Source organism: Streptopelia decaocto (genome assembly GCF_964273445.1).
Source record: "Streptopelia decaocto genome assembly, chromosome: 3".
Taxonomy (NCBI): Eukaryota; Metazoa; Chordata; class Aves; order Columbiformes; family Columbidae; genus Streptopelia; species Streptopelia decaocto.
Window position 1 is genome coordinate 65,791,754 of NC_138656.1, and position 22,284 is coordinate 65,814,037.

Below are 22,284 nucleotides of genomic sequence, written 5' to 3' on the forward strand. Positions count from 1 at the left end.
TCCCTCTTGAAGATTTTATACTAAGGCATTCTGAAGTTTTACTACTTACTTTATTAGAACTGACAGTTCACACTGCTATAATACCAGAAAGTGTCGAACACCAGACGTGGGTAAAGAGTAGTGTCAAAACCAAAAGGGACTGCTCAGATGCCTGAAATTTAACACAAGCTACATATCTACAGACCTCTGACTTGTCCAAGACTGTACATTGCCAGCTGGGCACAGAAATTCATTGCAGAGGTAGTCTGCATATTATAAATCAGATTAGTACGTTTAAGTTTGTAGGAGATATATCATTAGCAAATTTGTATTTGTTCAGTGCAGCTATACAAATGAAAAACAGAAATAAAAGTGGTACAGGAATTAGAAAAAAACAAAATCAGGTAATTTTCCTTCCAGTAAAGAAGAATACTTTGGAGAAAAAGAAAAAAAAATATATGAACAGATCTGAAATTAGATTGTATTTCGAGCATGTTAAATAACTGTAAAAGTAACCATACAACACTTTGAGCTTCAAAACAAAAGTCAATACTGCTTACACAGAGGAAAGCATTTACAGGATGAACCAAACTCCCCCATATGCAAATACTTGAAATAAAATGAAAGAATCACACATCAAGATTCACTTGATTTTGCTTTAGGAGGTACAACAGAACAAAACCCACACAGCTACTGAATTGAGTTCAGTGAAGGTGCAGTGGCCTGGAAGATCAGTTTGGCAGCTTACTTTTAAAACGTAGCTTACTTAAACCAGAAGAAAAGTGTTCGTGCAATCCAGTACAAAGACATCCAGGACTGGAGTTTCAAAAGATTTATTAAGTTAGACCACAGAGAAGTGTACAACTTTTGAGCTCTGGATTCCTTCAATCTCGCATTACTTAGCAGTGACAGTGATGCCCAATTCTTCTTCAGGGCAGACAGAGGTGTGTGGTTTCATAAACCAAACTAATGGCTCCTAAGAGGAGGGGAGCTTTTCTCACATCTTTTTCTACCTTAGGCCCTAGCGTTCATCTGATGCCACAGAGACACAACCAATTAAAACAATCAATTATCTCTTCTTTTTTACTTTGTTGATCTAGTGAATTGATTCATCTTACACCTTCTGATCAGATGAATGCCAGTGCCAGTTCAGAGACAGGGGAAAAAACGTAGTTCAGCATAGGGGAAGGAAGCACAAGACCTCCCTGTTCAGCAGAAGCAGGGAGGAGTAAATTCACATTGTGGAACATCAAGCTCTTCATAGCACTCGGCTATACTTTGAAGCTATTGCCTAAGAAAACTATAGCCACCAGGCATATGGACACAGTCTAAATCTTTCCTGGGCCACTTCCAGGAAGAAATTTTAAAAAGAAAACCATTTTACATAAATGAAACTTGTTTATTATACTTAAAGATTGAGGGACAACCAGAAAGACTCAGATGGCATAAAAACAGGTAAGTTTCAGCAACAAATTGGATGGTTGACAAGACATCAGTAAGAACAAGTAACAGATGTAAGAGGGAAAGAAGCCCTCATTAGTTTCAAAATGGAGCTTGATCTGTTTAGTCTCTACAAGGCATTATACAACAACTACTATCTCTGAGGAATTATAAGACTGTTACTACAGCAGAGAACAAGATCCAAGATACAAACAGCTCCTCTTCACCACAAACCACATTCATATGTGAGGTTTTAGCCTAAGCAACACTATTTCAAAAGGCAACAGTATACAATTTGGATCTATCCATATTATCATATAAAAACAAGTTTTCTCTTCCTCATTTCTGCGGAGCTTTATTGTTTGGATTATGCTTTAAAACAGCAAATAGTTTCCTATCTTTAATTTCTGTTCATCCTACATTAATTTATTGACTCTCATCCAATCCAAATCTGCCTAACCATCCCAGGGCAAGATGGTGTTTCCCAGGCTCAGTGTCAGCTCTGAGGATGAGAGGGAAGGGAGGGATGGAGCAGGGGGAGAAAGAGTGGATGAGAATGAGGAAGGGCAGAGGTGTCTGAAAAAAACAGCCCCACCACAGCTGATCCAGGTCCTAACTATTCTTTCCTTTAGAAAAGGATAATTACTTGTTATCTCTCTTCATTTTCGGTCCTATGTCTGATATATGCTATCACAGTTCCTTTTCTGAAGGTTTAGTTGCTACTGATGCTGTCTGGATACAAAAACGTGTCATAATTTTAGCTTTCCATCCCACAGCCTGGTGTCCTTCTGCACACTCCTGCATATAGACAAAGGAATGGTGAAACAGAAGATCTTGTTACACAAAGCTCTAAGTGTGTCATTCAAATATACATCAATAGAAAATATCAGATGGGAAAATATTTGCAAGTGGTCTCCTGCATTTTTCATACAGGATCTAACTATACTTACTGTGGAAGTATTTGGAACTATATATTTATTCTGGCCCTGGATAGCCACAGTGAAATACTGACAAGCCTGTAACAACAGGAAGCAATCGTAATTTCCATGACAGGAGCTTGTTCCCACACACTCTGAGTGACTCCTTTGTCGTGTCATTACAACTGTGGACTCTTCTTGACCTAATTTTCATTTACGTCTATGTCTCTCTCCACTGCTACTTCACCAATCTCCAACAGCCTATGTAAGATGGACTTGGGAGCATGCTGTTCACCTGAGCTATGCACAAGACAGAGCAAAGTCCTGCTTCACATCAACACCACCTTAGATTAACCGCAGTCATCAGCCAAATAGCTCATCTTCAGCTAAGTGCTTCATCCTCCTTCAGAGCAAGAGTTTATGAGCCACATTTATCAGCCACAGAAAAGACGGTCTGCAAGCAGTGGATGTCTGCCACCTAAGGGCAGATTAAAAAGCTGCCACCCATGAGGTCTACAGCTATTACGGAAGTAATTACACAGTGTGGAGGTACACGTGCTATCTTCAACCTAGGAAGAGTGATTGACAGCCAAAGCAAAGATGAAGCAATAGAAGCTTCAGCATGTGCTCCTACCAGCTTGCTGGGTACACTGGATATGCACACAACAAGAACCCCAAAAATGCCATTATTATATCCTCCGGACTGTTTGGCAAAAGCATGATCTAGTTCCCCGCTAGCACGATTAGCATTATACAAATACACAATGTTAAGTCAACAAGTCAACCTTCCACAGAAATACCAATTGAAAAAGACAATTCACAGATTCAGCATTCTACCATTCATTCTACTAAAAGACCCCTGTGTTTGACAGTCTGCCTCTAAAATATCCTGCTCTTGTGTGTTTGCATAGGAAGAAAGGCCCTCTTGGGTGCACTAATGAAAAGCCAGGCAGAGCTGCGGGACAAAATGAATTTTGTGCTTTGCCAGATTTATCAGCCAGTGAGGTCCTACCTATCTTACTATAATACATTGCAACAGTGCCCACGGACTCAAAATAGAAACTACCGTCCAAAAAACAGCAAGGTGAATTACATGAAAATAATATAATTACTTTCACTGCTTTTCTTTTAAATCAAGGGGAAAAAAACTCTACAGTTTCAGTTTGATAAAGACAGTAATAAAGTATCTGGTAAGTGCTCCCTTGGACAGCATTTTCCCCCAGTATTCATTGCATGTGAAAGAGCTTTTCTGCCTAAGCTGGTCACCTGCAGATGTACACTCCATGCAGGTGTTTGTGCTATCAACTCAAAAACCGTATCAAACTGCACAGCATAGCTGAAGTATGTCAATCTTTGAACTCACTACAGCAATATGTAATGTTAGTGAGAACTGCAAGAAGAATGCCACAGGTATCCTTAGGTTGGAGAGAGGTTATTCTTATTTTCTATCACTTGCCCAGACGAGCTGTTCAGACACTTGGTATCTGTATGGACAGGAAGCCAATTCTTGTGCAAATTCTACATCCTGTTTTCAGTTACTGGAGAAAATCCAGGTACAGGAAGGAAAGATTTCACACTGCCTTTCTCAGGCTTCTGCTGGATGGAATTCATTCAGGTCAAGTTAAGAAACATACTATTAGGAATGAGAAAAAGCAAAGATTTCCATTAGGGAACATTAAAAATCCCCAACATATAATTTAAACTGCACATTGTTTGTTGTTTGGGACTTTTTGGGTTTTGCTCGTTTTAAGAAAAAAACCACCAGATACAAATTCAAAATAAGCAATGCTTAAAAAAAAACCTTTCACACATCTAATCTCTTTGAGAAATGTACCTTGACAGTGACAAAGGCTTAATACAGATGACTCTGTGCAGCTCCTCCTGAAAACAGACCGATCATCAGTCCCTCTGGAGCGGTACTGGATTTGGGCACAGCTCCACAAGCAGCTTAAACCAACCTACAATGAAGCTGTTGCCAAAAGGAATGATTCCACCAGCCTTCTTCCTCCACGTGTTCCTGCCACCAGCCCTGCACTGGCAAAGGTGACCAGCCGCCAGCCAAGAGAAAGGAGCTCCTGACTCTCTGGGCTGGTGACAGCTGAAGGCTGGGACTGGGAACACCCACCTGGGTTCAGGAGGAGCAGGGGCAGCACATCCTCTTATAGTAGCAGCGTGGACACCTTAAGTTGGCTTAAAATGGTTATGAAAGTACACCCCAGGAGGAATATGGTGACAACCAGAGCTAGTTCCAGGTTTCTTGCACAAAGACGGAGGAAAAAAGGCTCAGTGATTAAAGAGATTAGGGGATGCAGACAAAAAAGGTTCCATGAATTTTTACTCACTTCAGGTGTAGGTAGGCTCAGGAGTATTTTGGAGATGGGTGCAAGAGATGCTGCCCCCTGGTCTTGCTGTGGTCTGACAGACAGCATTGCTTATGAACCCTGTTCAGGTTATGTGTCCATACCTAAATGCATCTGTCACAACACTACCACCATAAAACTTAGGACTATCCCCTACATCAGGTACTCCAAGATAATACAGAATGAACAAAATCAGCCTGTCAACAGAGCAGGGCTTAGGGAACCTGTACTCAGGCATCACAAAAGAAGACATGCATATTTCAGAAAACTTAACACTACACATGCTGTTTTCTTTCATTCATTTTGCTTCTTGAACACACAGCAGCTTGCCTGTGAAGGCTATGCCATGCAGGTCAACCAAGACAACATCTCTCCAAAACACATGCTGTCCTGCCTTGTCTATTGGTTGGTAGGTCACAGGTCAAAAATACAGATAAAAAATCACAAAGACTCTAAAGACGTGGGATACATGTCCTATTTTCATGTACAAAGATGACACCAGCATCTGATGCGTTCCTGACTGCCAGCACTTCATCATGCAGATCCTCAGGAACCACAGAAAAGAGCAACTACTCAGTTTATACTCACTGCTGATCCCAACCACAACTTGAGGAGTCGCATCACAGACACCACAACAGACTGATGAGACACAAGAAGATGTCAGTATGGAAAGCCAGGAGCAAGATTATTACAAAATAAAAAAGACCTTGCTTAATTTTGTATTATTATTTAAATGCATATGGAAGGAAGTCTGCTTTTTAGACCTTGTAGGTAAACTTCTGATGGTGTATTTCAAGCACAACATGAGATGTTGTTGAAGAAGATAAATTAGAAGCCTGCCTTGAGAATACCAGGCTTAAATTAGGCAGACTCCCTGAGAATGACTCCCCCACACCTCCGCATGGAGGCTAAAACATTTGCAATATGATCTCAAATGCACTCTCTCATACTCCTTATGTACTTGGTTTATGAATATTCCTGCCTTAAAGAGAAGAAAAATCTTGCAAATGTTAACCTCATGTCTGAAACTACAAAGAGAATAATCTGCCTCTTCCCTGTGGGCAGAGATCCCCAGAGAGCTACAGGGTGTCACTGGGCAGGGGAGAGACACTACAGCACTGACACACCCGGGCACCGGAGACAACTGCTCCACAGGCACCTGGGCACAGGTCCTGGAAACCTGGGTGGGTGAAGAGGCAAAAAAATCCATTCTGCCTGGGCAGCAGCCCTCCCAGGAAATGCTGGAAAGAATAATCAGAAGGAGAGTCCAACCCTTCCCCCCCAGGATGAGCTACCACCAAAATCACCTCCAAGGAGCTGCACGTTCCCTGCAGGCGCTCAGTAACTTCACAGGGCACCCGCGCTCAGCAAGACCCAACAGGCAGCTCGCACCACCTGGGGAGGTTCAGACACCTCCAAACGTGATGAGTCAGTGGATCCTGGAAGTGAAGGACTCACTAACCCTGCAGATGTATTTCCCTTGATTACTCCAGGCAGAAGTATGACAACTTTCTTCATTAATTCTCTCGACACACTTCTCCTTCCCCTTCTGCCCACACACACTTGCCAAAGCCTCGGTGACCGACTGTTCCACAGCTTTCCTCCCTTCCTTCGGGGGCTGCTTTACAGAGCAGTACATCTGCATTTAAATGTAATTAAGAATGTAAGTTCTCACTATTCCTGAAAACTCAAGCCCTGGGGAAACAGACAACCCTTGGAAACGCACCTGGTTCTTTCACCAGTGAGATCAGTTTTAGCTGTTCAAACACCAGTCCTGTCATTCTCTGGTCCAGCCTTTGCGGAACAGATCACAAGATGTCACTATTGTAAGTAATACTTTGAGTAACTGCTATAGTAGAACTAAACTTTTAGAAAATATCAAAACCTGTTATTTTTTTGTTCTCCAATGACAGGAGTTCCACTGTAACACTTTTACATTTTCTCCCTTCAATAATTACTGCCACTGTTACAAAGGTATCCCTGATTTCTAATCTCCATGTGTTTCTCTCCACCTCCTAGCCTACTCAGCCTGCCAAAATTCTCTATTGTGGTATTTCAACTACTTCCACAAGTAATTTAGGATAAGGGTCTGGGTTTTTTTCCTCCTCTGGAATAGATATAACTGAAGGAGTCTCTCACAACTCCCTCTTGTCCCCAAACATTTGTTTCCTCCCCAAGCTGTGCTAAAAAGAGCTCACAGTAAATAAAATCGGAGAATCTGAGTTATGAGCAAAAACACCTCCTGTCCCAGCATCCTGGAGGCTCAGAGAAGGATAACAAGGACAAGCAAAGCCATGAAACAGCTGACATGCTGCAGCCTGGAAATGAAAGGGTTGAAGAGGGTGTATTTTATAGAGAGAAGCGTACCAAAAAATAAAAAAATTAAAAAATCACAGGAGGCCCAGATGTAGTGAGTATGGATTGATTGTTCAGATTCTTCTACAAGAACCAGTGGCCATCAAACAAAGCCAGCAGGAGCAAGACAGCTCTTCATGCAAATGGTAGCAAACCTGTGCACTCTTTACCAAAAGATATCATAGATGACAGAAACCTGCAGAGGCCCAGGGAGAGACAAGGTGAGAAGAACAATATGGAAGCACAATCCCTAAATACACAAACTACAAGCAGCTTAGGAGATGCCCAACAGCTGAAAATCATCAGAGGATGGGAGAACATTAGTGCAGATAATTTTACAGAATTCACTGTGTTCTTCATCTTCTTCAGACATTCAGGTGTGGCCTTTGTGGAAGAACAAAAGCTGCAGTAAATAGGTTTTGGTCTGAAAAAGCATGGTCATTCCCATGGCCCCTCTGGCACTTCGACCTAGAATCACGGACACCAGGCTTGGACACAGTGGTTCGGCAGCAGTCATGCAAGTAATTCCCATTACTTCCTTGCATAAAGCTTCCAAATACCTGTACTATTGATGTTCGGCAAGTTTATACTCTGGTAGATATGCACATCAAGTACCCCAAGTAATTTGTCAGAGTTAACACGCCCACCATCCTGAAAATCTTTGTTCTACAACCTACCTTTAAAATATGTAATTTGCCTGTGCTCAAATTACCAAACAATTCGCATAACTCAGCACTGGTAACTTGTGCTGCTTACAATTTTTAGAACTTTGTATAAAAGTGACAGGTACATTTTTCCCCCCTACCTAGAAAAGTGTTAAGTCATAGCAAGCAACCGATCCCTTCAGAGCTAAACATGTTTGTTCAGTCATGCTACTGGAGTGAGATACCATCTAAATTTAAAACTCATAATGTTCTAGAATATAAGCTCAAGGGCCTCACAAAATACTGGTACGTAACATCAGCAACATAATTCTTACAAATGCAATTGGCCTTGATTTACTATTTGAAAATTAAAAGAAGAAATATAAAAATCTTGTATCAATCCTTTTTAAAGGCTTACTGAAGAAAAGCCATGTCAGTGATCAAGAAGGTTCATCAATAAACTCTGAGGACTCCTACATGAAAAGCAGCTCTGCCAATTAAAGATATTACATCTATTAAGCTAATGTTTACCTTCATTTCTAACTGTTTGAGTGGAGAGAATCACACCAGAGGATACAAATGCATCAATTCTCCTTCTATGGCCTTTCCTCCTCCCTGCTGCCCAGATACACACCAGAAAACTACCAAAAATTCAACCATTAGCATCCCATAATGAGCTAAAAATTATTGCTATCTTCTCTTTTGCTCTTAACACAGTTAAGAAATCTTGTAACTTTTATATTACTGGACAGAGTTTTGATCTTCTGTCCTTTACGTCCCCATTTTAACTCCCTCACCTGTCACTTGAAGTATAAGTTTACTGTCAGTGGCCAAGTTTACCATTTGGTTTTACATATCCATACAACTTCACTTCCATCTAACAGCAGACTTTAAAACTTCTGTCTTAGCTATAGGTTTTAAGGCAACTTGTCATGTGTTGAGAGGCAACACCCAAGGATTTCATACAAAACACCAAGTTTCACTTATTTGTGTCTTTTTCTTAGTTTTATAATAAAGAGGAGCTTATCCATCAAGATGAGAACTAGAAGAGGATTCCACACACGAGGAGCTCAAGCAGCATTATGATGTTTCCATCCGAATTTTTAGAAGTTAAGCACGAACAGCATTATTTCTGGTACTTACTGCTCAGATCAAATTCTCCTGCCTGCGGACAAGGCATCCCTTCTGTATGCGACAGTTTCTAGTAAACACCAATTAGCAGTTCAGCTTGAATATAAACTGGTGGCCTTAACACTGATCCACTGGGATTCAAGATCATTTGTTGTTACTCCAAAACAAGTGATCTGAAACCATCTGCCTTTCAGCCATTTGTCCACCGTTCTTTCCACATGGTTTCAGCAACCAATGCCAATATACCAACTGCCTGAATCTTCCCAACCAGCCACTGCCAACTACATGCAGTTTACACTCATACGAAAGTTATTTCAAACCTCTTGTTATTCTACACAAATAAACATTCTCCTACACTGTTTTAATTCTATTTGAGATCTTGATTTTGGAAGAAACAAATTATTTCTCTTTTCATCCCTCTTTGCATCTACTCTCATTTTTGCTGTCTGAAGCCTACCTGAAACAAGAAGACCAAAGCAGGGTCTCAGAACTTGCAAAAACTCAGATCCTGTTTCACTTACTGTTGTATTAAGCAACTTCACACAACACCGAGTCATCCAGGTTGCAAATCATGTGGAGTACTTAGAATACAAAGTACTTGTTTTGATATTAGGAAAGGGCTCTCCGGCATTGGAACAGGCTGCCCAGGGTGGTGGAGTCACCATCCTTGGAGGTGTTTAAAAGGCGTTTAGGGACATGCTTTAGTGCTACAGTTAAGATTATGGTTGGGCTCGATGATCCTGAGGGTCTCTTCCAATTGAAATGATTCTACTATGAGTAGGCTGACCAAACCAAGCCCCCGAGATTATGACTGATTCGTTAACTAATTATCAGCAAGAATTCACATGGATTTCCTTGTCTTTTTAAATGCACCCTACCTTTTTATGACTAGCACCTTAAGTCCTTAGCTGTATCCTACAGTTGAATAACCATACCAGGTAGTAGAAAAGACAAACCCAGGACTCATTAACAGAAGGAAGTTTCAACTTTCAACTCAATATATACTGTGAAGTCCACTTCAGATTAAGCCTATTTAGCGAATGACCTTAATATTAGAAACCATTATGCAAAGTGGGTTCAGTAAGTGTCCCGCCTTTTTAATTAAAATGAAATTCTATATAATTATAATTTCACTGCATTGCAAGCAACTGCTGGTATCATGGGAGCTGCCTCTGCTGATTCTGTGCCAGTCAGAGCAAATCTCACCACATTCCAGGTGATGAAAATTGCTGTGCCCTCTTTGTTTCACTTATGAACGTTTGTTCTTGGCCAGCTACCCAGAACATTCAGAGGATTAGTAACCATACATGTGCAATGCTGCTCTCACATCGCCCCCTGCCCAAGTCATGGCAGGGAGGATAAGTCAAAAAGGCATCAGTTTTCTGCCTCTGGACTCTGGGGAGACATTATGGCAACTTCTGTTCAACATACAACATACTGTCTCATTAAATGGGCACATACCCTTTTTCCACGTCAGGACTCTTGTCACAGTGTTTAGGACTCCTGCTTGTTTTAGACAGAAATCAGAGCTACAGTAAGAGGAGGTTTGTTGGTCTCACCTCCCCCTAGCTTTTTGCAGAAATTGAACACCGTGCAGTGAATGAGAAAGAATGGCTTTATGATTAGAAAGCAGAATGATAAGCTAGTTAAATGGATTATATGTGGCTGATAAAAGTAACTTCGTGATGTAGGCCAAGTCATGTAAACCAAACTTTGTTTTACTGTGCATTTTTCAATGGAGACCAATTCCTCACGTATGCTGACTGCCTATGATTTCAAGCAAAATCAGTGTAATTTGGGAATGTTCTGCACATCTGGTAGAAAGACACACTATATCATGCTGGAATAATACAAGGACAACATTCAGAGGATTGTGCTCGAGCCTAATTTGCACCACTGTTACACTGCCTGCTTTCCAAAGGTCACCTTTCTTCCTGTTTCAGTATCTTCAGTGGCAAAACACAAATGATCATCCATATTCATCCATCTTAGCAATTCCTGAGAGGAATCCTGGTTTCCTAGTCTCACAGGACTCCACCTAACAAGTCTGTCTCAGAGATGTGCATCCTGCCTTAGGGCAAATAAACTGGTGCTTCCAGGCTGGTACAGTTCCAGTGCTGGGTTCCTGCAGCTCACCTTGTGTTTGTGAAAGTCTTTTAGAACCTGTGACACTGGGTGAAAAAAGGCAAAAAAATTAGAAAGAAAAAAAAAAATAAAAAAAAAGCTTAGCATATCAACATCTTCCAACAAAAAAAGCCTTCCCACAGAAAATGTGTCTGAACTAAGTGGTCAAGCTGCAGAAGCAGGTCAACCAGGTTATCCCAAGATGAAGGGGAGAGCATCCTGGCCACTGGTTGTAGCAGCCAGGGTGCCTACGCAATCACTGCACTGTGCCAAAGAGACACATCCTTGCAAGTCTGAAAGAAGATTACTGCAGCAACAACAGCAGAAAGGGTAAGACGACAAAGTTAAGAAGCTGATTGCCACATAAACCAAGAGATGAGGCAAAAATAAGGAGAAGGAGTGTTCCTTCCATTGGTCTCCAGGAAAAGAAAACAAGCCGTATCAGAGCCTCTGCTGTTTTAAGACAAGAAAACAAGGGTTATATCTGTCCTCACCTTAGAGATTTGGAGATTGAATGGTACAAATATATTGCAGAATTACAGAGCCAAGTGCTCAGAGAAAAGAAGAACATGAGGTTACACAGCAGAAACCTTCTGGCAGTAAGACCTGTCCAGCCATTTAGCAGTGCCTCAAGAGAAATGATCAATATCCCCTACCATTAGGTTATTTGTAACGGTGCCACCACAGTCCTAGCAGATACGATGTAAGGAACAATCCTGGCTGGGGAGAGGGATGCTGGAGGGTTCCTTTCTACAGGGTGCAGGAGCTGCAGCCCCTCCTGCTCAGCTCGGCCGTGCCACCCACCGGCTGCCGGCAACAGCGCAGCGCTCACTGGATGCTGCGTGAGGAGCTCCTCGCCCCAGCGCTGTGCTTCCACCTTCTGCAAAGAGTAAGAAGAGTCCTTCACCCACTCTGTTCTCTACGAAGTGCGGCAGGGAGCATCACCATCTTCTCCAGTTCCCTGCAACCTTCAGAAACTGCATGACAGTCTTTGCACTGGAGAAGAGGGGTTTACTTAATCAACAAAATCCTTCTGACAGAGTATCAGCCCTTGCATAAATCTATTAAAAGACATGACATTCAAAGTGAAAGAGTGAGGATGCCACTGTCAACATTTACAAATGCATAAAGGTAAACACATTCACAAGCTTCTAACAAAGTGATGTGGTGTACAAGGAACAAATTAGAGCGAGATGTGATGTTCTCTCCCTGTTTCTCTTAGAATAATAAATAAAGAGGGATTTATAGCCCTGCAAAATACGAATGGGTGATGATTCAGAGGACAGGGGTCTTCATTCTGTTAGCCTAGAAAGGTCGTGTCTGTCAGTCTCAAAGCAGCTTATGACAAGACTTCTATTAAGCCACAAAATAAAATATGCATGCATCATCACATCAACACAGATGAGAATATGCGAGACTATTGCTGCAACTAACACATTTTTCTTTTGACTAGGAAACCTAAGCATTTTGGCAAACTGCAGAAAGCATTTAGAAAAATAATTACTAATTCCTGTATCAGATTTTGTTAAAGTTCTAGGCATTAAGTCAAAGCTGGGTAATTGGGAAGAAGCAACCATCAAACAAAACCTCCAAGCCCTCATGCAAACACACCTAGAAAAATGGTTAACCATAAATAAGAGACTGTTTTAGACAGAGCACCTCAGAAACGTCAATAAAGGGATGGCTCAGAGGGGAAAAAAATCACACGGAAGAAAAAAAAGAAAATGGGGCATATGCATCCATAACGTTAAATAATGAAGACAGATGTATATGCCTGGATAATCCCTCTCAGCCAGTTTCATATGAAAGCATATCAACAATTAAAAACCAAAGCCTTTGCAGATTTGGCAGTACCTTCGCCTCACCGCAGCTCACGCATCCCCAGCAGGGAACGCACACCTTCTGACAGAGCTCAGCTCAGCTCAGCCACACGGACGGGTTTGTGAAGGCCAAATGTTTCAACAAGTCCAGCTCCTACGGGTGTCGGGAGAGCTCTCGGAAGCTGCTCAGGATATTGGTGAGGGGTGGCAGCTTTGGGGAGAGCAGCAGTAAAAAACGGGTGAGCAGAGAACCGCTGCCAAGTACCGCTGCAGGGGATGAAGGTGGGTGTAAGACATGCAGACTAGAGCTATGGCAACTAATTATTCCAGTGGAATGACTTCATTTTGAGAGTTGCACAGGGAACGCAGAGCTATTGCAATCATTTCACAATCAGCTGTTTTTCATCTCCCTTCAAACTTTCACTTCCACAATTCCGATTCTCCACTGGGTAAAAAGTCTTTATTTAGGAACAACTGAAAGCAGGCATTTAAATAACAAAGGGGTTTCTCACTCTATGGATTTTGTCAGTCAGCTCTGTACTCAGCTCAACAGCAACACTGAATTCTTGTATTTCTCAACAGAAATCCTGTATTTCTGCAGAACCCGGAGGCTTTGCACACCTGCAGGGTGGCCGGTAGCGTCTCAAGCCACCCCCACAACAATGCCAGTCCACAGGAAACATTAACAGTTGTCTTGATCTAAAAGATCATTCCTAGAAAATGTCAAGAAAAAATCCATAAGGAGAAGTATTTTATAAATCCAAAATTACCTAAGAGAATCCAAGAAATTATAATCTAGGACCGCAAACAGATGTGTGCATGACTCATCTCGCATATATTTAAGCACAAATCATTTTTTTCTGAATTACTTGCAAGAATAAATCTAAAACAGGTACTTATGATTAACTGATGCAGTTGAGGGGTGTAGGGGAAACAATCTTTCCAACACCCAGGTCCTTTGACATCTTGTTTAAAAATATGTAGTTAATTTACTTACTTGTTCACACTTCAGCAGACAAAATGAATATAAATGAAGACTGAAGTCTTAAACAGTATACATCAATTTATGAAACAAATAACCCCACCAAAAAACTGAATCCCAATACAATAAACACTGAAGACAAATCTTAAAAAAAAAAAAGAGCAATAATAAACTTAACTGTTGACTATAACAACACTGAGTTTCAGAACGGAGAAACAAGTAATAACTATATTTTAAGAACTGCAAAGTTAGAAGCAGATGATATGCCGAACTATGTAATTTTGTTTGTTTATACGGGAAGGACATCCAAAGTCAGCTATCCTTTTAAGCAAGGCCTACAGAATGAGAAAAGTACATTAACAAGCTATCAAAATAAACATATTTCAAAATACTATAGCATTAACATAACTCACCAGTACTGTAGTATCTTTTAAGTTCTGTGCGTCTGATGTCTTTCAGTTGATTGTATTTTTTCTTTTTCTTTTCTTTGTCTGGAGCGGTTTCCTTTTCCCCAGCAATTTTACAGTTGTCTTCAGAGGAACTGATTTGCTCCAAAATAACTTTACTTTCGTCATCTTTCTCAGAAGGTGTTTTGGAAACAGGAGATCCAGGGGAATTGGCAGAGACAGTCTCGGTGTTTTGTTTGGCTTGCCTTTTCTTTTTCAAACTATGCATAAAGGAAAACAACCCACAACATTAAGATGTAGCCAACCTCCACACATCCGTTAACTCACTTGCTAACTCGATTGTGTTACAATTAATTTAATATCAGAATTCCTTATAACTCAGTCAAAACCATACATTTGCATCAGTCATTTGGTAACTAAGATTATCCTACAGAATACTCTTAATCATCTCAAGAAAATCTTCTCAAGAATAATAAAAAAGGTAATAAAGTTTTTACTGTTGTTTACTGGGGAGGACGAATGGGGAAAAAGAAACAAAAAACATGAAAAAGTTGTTTTGTTTTAAAACCCCTATACATCTAAACATAGGAAAACAAGATACTGAATCACGTGCTCAAGATGAAGCTTAGGATAAAACAAAACCCTCTGATCATAATGTATTATAATGCAACAGCTAACATAACAATTTCACAGTCAACTGCTCTTGCTGTATAAAGCTACTTGTTTTGATATAAACTTGTTATTTATTTCCATTTTGTTCAAGGTTATCCCCCAGCAGCCACCCACACTACTCCACATCTGTTCTTGCCCAACCCACACCACCTGGTGCTCCAAGTGTCACCCACCAGCTCCTTCCGCAGCGCGACCGATGTGGCCGCAAACCGCTTGTGAAAGAACATTTTCCAGCTGCTGCAGCTCGCCTGGGAGAAATCTTAACAAGCTGCCTATAAATCTGCCAACTTATCACTATAGCAACAAGAGTATTTTCTTTTGAGAAGACTCCTTAAAGCACAGTTCAAGTGAGAAAGATGCTTCAGGAATTCTAACATGGGATTTTCTGCTAAATCACCATCTTTAGCTCTGACTTTGCTTAGTGAGAGCAAAGGCTGCCTTTATGGGCTGAGTCAGTGTCACTAAAATAGTCCTCAGTTAAGAATCACTGACACGTAACACACAAAATGAAAAACTAATCTATCTAATGAACCTTCTCTCTAGTACATTAACTCCTTAGTTACAAGATACCTAAAGGAGGGAGTAGTAAATTAATCTTGTTAATGACAAAAACTGTTATGTGCAGAGGAAGAATAATGCACAGAAAATACAGACAATCAATGAGTCACCACAAACGGGAAAAGGTTACATGATCTCACAGCAGCAGCTTATGTAAGGGAAAACATAATGTATTAACTTATTAATGTAATGTGGGAATTTCAGAGATTCTTCCTTCCACCTTTTACATTTATATTCTATCAATGTATTTTTTCAGGTACAACATAAATGCACAGAGCATTTTAGAATTATAGTAAGACATTTCAGGCTACACACTTTTTTTTTGTTGTTTTTGTTTTTAAATAAAATATTAAAACAAGTTCCTAAGTTCAGAATATCTAGCTTGAGACCTCTGAGAAGGCTCAGTTTCTCAGACCGCATAACCAACAATTTCTAGTGAAACATCTCAAAAGGTTGTCTTGCAAAATGTGTATCTATCACACACATATGTATACATTTTTCTTAAAGGCCCCCCAAAGTACAGCAGCAGGAGATCCACATTCTGCAGCCAACTCAGTGACGATGGCTCCTATTTCTGTGGTTCCCCATTCATTCAAACCCACTGATTTTAAGACAGGCAGTAGTAGTTCATGCTCTGCACAGCAAAAGAGATTTAGTGTGTGTGAAACTTCACGGATCAGGTCCTGACTACATATTAAAACAATCTACAGGGATTTCCAAAAGATAAAAGTGAATACATCTATATAACAAATGAAGTGTTTTGTTTCGACTAATGAAAATTTGAGTATGGAAAGGAAGCTTATTTTTGACTAATAAGCCACAGCCCTGATCAAAGGCTGCTGTAGCAACCACAAAACATTACAGTCACATTGCATACACAACGTCTATATTTAGCCCTGGCAGAAATCTTTGCAAAGCAGCCCTTTACACTGAAACGCAATGAAATCCTTACCTCACTGTTGTACTTGATTCCAGGCTTGTAAATCAGAGACGGCCCTGACGTTTTACTGTAGTGACTTAATAACCTTCCTGCACGTGTATGTATCACAGGGCACCCAAATCATCTGCTTCAGTAGACAAGAACTGGCACGCACCCGCTGGCAGCCTCAGCCCTACTCACGCTGCATCAGTGCCTTCCACCCAATCTCAGATTCCTAGTCTGTTTGTTTTGATCACAAACTCTGTTAAATAAGCTTTCTGTGGCATATATGCAGTACCACAAAACAACAGCAAAAAAATGTGCTAATGGAAACAGAACTATTTTGTGGAAAGGAAAAAAAAACAAAACAAAACACACACACACACACAAAAAAAAAAAAGAGAGAAAAAAACTTCTCTAGAGGTTAACAGTCCTTGTGACTACACTAACAGCTTCCATCAGCACTTTCCTTAAAACATACTCATTTGAACTCAAGTTTTCAAAGTTGCCTTAGGTAACTTTAAGAATAAAGAGCTAAAACAGAACTGTGATAGCGAAGAGGAAAGCAGAAGCAACCGTTTGAACTGACTGACCACAACATCACTGACTGATGCTTTTCCTTGTAATGTTTAATCTTGCCCGATTCCCACATCCCACAGTCCATCAAGAGTTCATCACACAAGCTAGAGCTTCCACGGCCCACAGCTGCTGCTCTGGATGGGCAGCACCACAGGCACTTTTCAGGCGAGAGCGATCCAAGAATCTGGGCATGCCATAATTTCCATCCCATCCTCATGGCAGACATCAGATTTTCAGGTAGTGCCGAGGCTACTCCTCCTGCCCACAGCTCCATTTCAAGGCAATGATCATCAACTGTCAAAGCGACAACTTTTACACCAGAAAAAATACCAGGTAAGGACCGAGTATGACTTTCATCACAAGGACCTGGAGTTACTGCAACTCTGCCTAGGGCTATGATCTCTGCTTGGAAGATGTTGCTTTTAGACATCTCTAAAGCCTGGCCAAAATTACCCAAAACCCTCCATTTCACTCAACTATAATATCCCAAAGAACCAAAACAAGCCTTCAACAGCACTTAAAACCATGACAGCAGCCTCAAATTTACTATGCTTTTTGACATTACATGCACTCTCTTAGTAAAGCAAATACAAAATCCTGTATACAAACAAGGCAATTCATTATTAACATGTGCTGGTACAGTGCTGCAGAGAGCAAAGAGCAGACCCAGAGCGTTTACTGTATCTGGAACAAAACTCCATCCCCTTGAGGGACCCTCTTCAGCCTCCGTTTGCCCTTCCCTCACACAGACCTGCGCATCCCAGCAAGGCAGACTGGGCACCCACACCAGCTGCCAGTCCCAGTCCCACTCCGATTTCAAACCCGTCATCTCCTGACCCACCATCTCATGAAGAAGCTGGAGGCTGAAGGTCTCATTTGCTCTTCTCACAGCTCTCACATATTTCCCACCCTCTGCAGCAAGAGCTGCCATGGAAGATGGATTTAAGAACACCATTTGTCAATTTATTTCCTTCTTCAACTTCTTTGGAAGATTTCTAGTGGTTTTGTTATGTTTTAAAGGGGATTTCTCTGAACAAAACCAACATTCAGTCTTGTCCTAACTGTTATGAGAGCAAAAGGGAGCTGAAGGCCAAATAAATAAATAAATGAAACCACTCAGTTTGACAAGTGTCAGGTTTTGCAATTAAATCAGCCTTTCAGACAAAACAATACGCTTCTTCTCCAGAAAACGGATAAGGTGTTACTGCAGAAGATGTTTGTTTTTAAGTATCAGAGTCAATGGATATGTTGGGTTTCATTAGGAAAGTTGTTGGGGGAAGGAACAGGGAGAGAGAAAAGGGGAGGGCAGGATAAGCAAACAGCTTATCTGCAAAACCACTCCAGTTTCTGAGGAAAGAGTCTTATGCATCTGTAATTTCATTTAGACGCCAGATAGTGTTTTTCAAGCTAATTGGTTCTGACAGGCAAAACATTTCTTCTGAATTTATATAGAGGCATCCTTTTACAGCTCCTCAAGCTGTTTTCTGAACAACAACTGATAAGCCATTTTCTATGTCTGTCCAAATACAGTTTCCAGTCTGTTACTGTGCACAACCTGTGCATGGGGGCTTTTCCACTGAATCCCATCAGAATCAGAGGAACTGGTTCTTAATGGGGACTGTGAGCTGGCTGCAGAGATCTTTCAGGTATCTACCCTGGAGAGGGAACAGGGAGCAGAAACTTTCTGCAACATGACAACCATTCTCATACCATTTAATAAAGACTAATGATCTGACACAGACGTAATTTCAGAGTAGGCAGGTAAAAATACAAGGTCAGCAGCACTCAAATTAATTTTCAACGGACTGCTTAAAAGCTTGGGCACCGACTTACAGGAAAAGAGCTAGGAAAGACTTCAAGAAATAGACTACTTCATCTTCTATACCCAAGTCTATTTGGCTGCCTATAAAAGGGAAGTAAAACTGCATTTTTAGAATAAAACAGCCTGAGTTTCCGATTACACTAACAAGGTAGGTGGTTAGTGTAAAAAGAAAACTGAGCAAAAATGGAGCGGTAACGTTATCTGCACAACTTTCACTACAAAACAACAACCAACCAGTAAAGCTGTGCAACTCTAACACCGAGACAAAAAAGAAACAGAAATCTGACAACAATTCTTTTCTAGAAATTCCATTTGGTTTTGGTTAACACTTATTCAACAGAAATGCTTAACAAACAATTGAATAGGACATAATTTAATATAAAATAATTAATCACAGATGAAGAGCACTAGGCCCATAGTGTAGGCATGATTTTTATGATGTATTAGATTAATAAAATCATACAGCACGGACAACCCTTACTTTACAAACAAAAGCATCTAACAAAGTGGCCCTCCAAAAAAATATAAAAAAAAGGAGAGGGAAGGGAGAAGAAATCTTCATTTTATCTTGAAGCTGACACAGTTTTCCTTTTGGGAAATTTTCCACAATGTGCATCCTCTAAAATGTCCCTTGATACCTGGCATACAATCTGCTTAACATCCTGCACAGCACAAACAGATTGTGTTCTACAAACATTTTTTTAATCCATTTATGTATATATGCAGTAAGATTAACAGAACTTGTAAAAAATAACTTTAAAACACTTCAAACATCTTTAACTGTTTTGCTCCCATCAAGATCCCCATTAATTTACAGTGTGTACAAAGTTACATACACGCGGATTATTTCTTTCAGGATGAACCATTTTCATGTTAATTTTAATCTCACTCAACATGTACTAATTTCTTTGAACCCTACATGCCTTTCTCCACCCATCCAGAATGGTTAAATACATCAAATCCACGACATTAGAAAGACCTACATACAGAAACCTTACAGTAAAAATCCCCATTAGGCTCCCAGCGGTCTGTTCCCAGTCAGTTACTCTATTCCCACCCGCACAGATCATCCATCTCCCAGCTCGGTGCCAGCGCGGCTCGGCCAGCTCCGGGCACGGCTGTGCTCCCATCACATCTGATGTAACCTGACAAAATAAGCAATCTCGGGCAAAATAAATCATTACTGTTTGCAGAGCCAGAGGAAGTCGAACTGCTTGCCAGGTCATAACACTTAACCCCTGACTTCCACAGTGCAGACACGTTCAGTTCACTACAGAAAGGAATATAAAAGCGTTCATCCTCGGTGAGAATTCTTCCTAAAATTAAACAGCATCCACCCCACGAGAAAACACACTCCGTGAGACACCAGCCACTTCAAGCTGGTATGCATCCTGTTTTGGAAATAAGCAAGCCACAATGCTGTATGTTTGCTATTAAAACAAACTATTACGGCAAAAATAGGGTATGGAACACTTTTTTTTTTTCCTTTACAAGAGATTTAAACAAGTCACTGCGAAAGGAAAAAAAGCCATCAAAAAAGGTAACTCTGAAATAGTTATCAATAGTTATAGTGGTTGCAGACATCGAAAAGTGTCCATATTCTGGTCATTCCAAATAACAAAGAGCATCGACAGAAAGCTCTGATTGTAGTAGTACAGGTCAGAGCTGGAACGCTCCACTTTCACTGGAACTCCCGTTACTAATTTACAACAAACACCAGCACCAGGTTTCACACATGGTCAGTCATCAGCAATGCTGAAGAAAGTTGGCACGCTCCAAAGAGTAAAGTGCTGTACTAACAATCAATGTATGTCCATTTTCTTCCTGATACTGTCATTAGCTTAGAAAAACAAGTCACTCTACCTCTGTTTCACCATCTGTAATGTGGAGGGAAGGATTTGTAGTAAAGCTGTTCTGGAATTTTAAAGACTTTGAAACTTCTGATAGAAAAAGGTTCTTAGATTAAATGAAAATATGTTTATTTTCCTCCCGGTCTTCTGGCTGATATCAGGGAATTTTAAATCTCTCACTTAAGCTTCCAATGTTTATTTTAGGGGGAAAAAAATAATCACCATTTTCTAGGGTAAAACTTGAGAGTTTTAAGCTGCGAGAAAGTTATTTTCTTAAATTTAAGAATACAATGTTCCCCACAAACTAATAAACTTTCTGTTTTCAAAGGCAAAAAGTATTACCACCTTTTCTGTTTACTCAGCGAAAGAGCTTATGATGTATTTGGCACCCTGTTACCATGACAACAATTTAATAAAATCTTTTCCACAGGGAAAGGATTTTGGAAAACTGTTTTGTTTGATTTAGACATCTATCTAAACCCTTCTCTTACAATCTCTGTTACTGCAGGCTCTCAAGGAACAGCTTTAGGCAGAAAGCAAAATGAAGAAATCCCTCCCTTTGGATGGCTCCTTTAACTTTGCCTGAAGTTCATTTAACAGGCTTGTTCAATTAAACCCTCACCACAGATCTATCTTGTCGCAAATACCAACTCTTACCACACTCCCATCCTGCTCCTCCTCTTCTGCTTTGCTGATCATGCCGGATACTTTCTCCTACTGTGGTCTTCATTAATCACCCCAAACCACTCCTACACATGCAATGAATTCTTCCCAAAGTGGCTCAGCAACACTGTCCTCTCACTGAAGCCCTGGCCAGGGAGGAACAGCCTTGCCCTGTCACCTCCAGCTAGTGCTGGGCTCCCAGAGCCCGTGCCAGCTCCCAGCTGGCTGAAACTGTAAGAAAAAGGGAACTGCAGTTACAGGGCAAAGGGGGATATTGCAGGGAAGCCAAACAGTTTCTGCACAGGAGAGTCATGACGCATTAAAACTGTTAAGATCATTTGATGAGGACAATAAGCACATGGTAATCAGGTTGGGTGAAGCACATCTCAAGTTCCCCTTGAAACCCTGACAAACCCCTCCCTCCCTGCCTCAAATGAACACTCTTCAAGAAGTTCAACTTTTGTGAAACAATAAGGAAAGCCCTTTTAAATTAGTAATTTATTAACATACGGAAACAAAGGTCAATAATTGAGTACAGCACAAAAGAAGAGACGAGACAGGGTTACACAGAGAGCTGTGGGGGACATGTGCTGCTCCATACAGTTGTGGCTGCACACCCACTGTCTCCCATCAGGTACATACCAAACCTTCCTGACAATACAGCGCCAGTTTGAGTATTGATTAAACTGCCTGAAAAGGTCAGAAGGAAATTTAGCACTCAGTGACTCAAACAGCAATAAACATTCATAATGAAGCGATAAAACGGTACATGAAAAATCAATGGTCACTTAAAGCAAAATACACAGGAAATGTGACATACATCATACTGTGATAAGGTAGCTCAATCCACCTCCAGGAAAAAAATTAAGGTAATGGTATTTTAGTATTTCTTATATGAGAAGTACCAAGGGCACCACATTAAGTTCTTTCAATAAATACTTTCAGATACAGTGAAAAGCACATAAAAATAAATAGCTTAGGCATGCTGTGTTTGCTGAAGATGTAAACAGGTACAAAAAGCAACTAATAAAATTCATGATGGCAGGCCTGTGAATGGCTACA

At 40.7% G+C, this 22,284-nt stretch overlaps 1 protein-coding gene across 5 annotated transcripts in view; it reads right to left on the reverse strand.

Moving 5' to 3' along the window:
* The window catches only part of NCOA7 (nuclear receptor coactivator 7), an 88,964-nt gene that overhangs the window by 33,499 nt on the left and 33,181 nt on the right, over window positions 1-22,284 (reverse strand). For 4 of the 5 annotated variants that reach the window (XM_082049230.1, XM_082049232.1, XM_082049228.1 and 1 more), the window contains exon 3: window positions 14,166-14,419. In XM_082049230.1, coding sequence (XP_081905356.1) covers window positions 14,166-14,419 — 254 coding nt within the window. Of the gene's footprint in view, window positions 1-14,165; window positions 14,420-21,216; window positions 21,391-22,284 lie in introns of those variants that run through there. The other variant, XM_082049231.1, reaches the window with a different exon arrangement.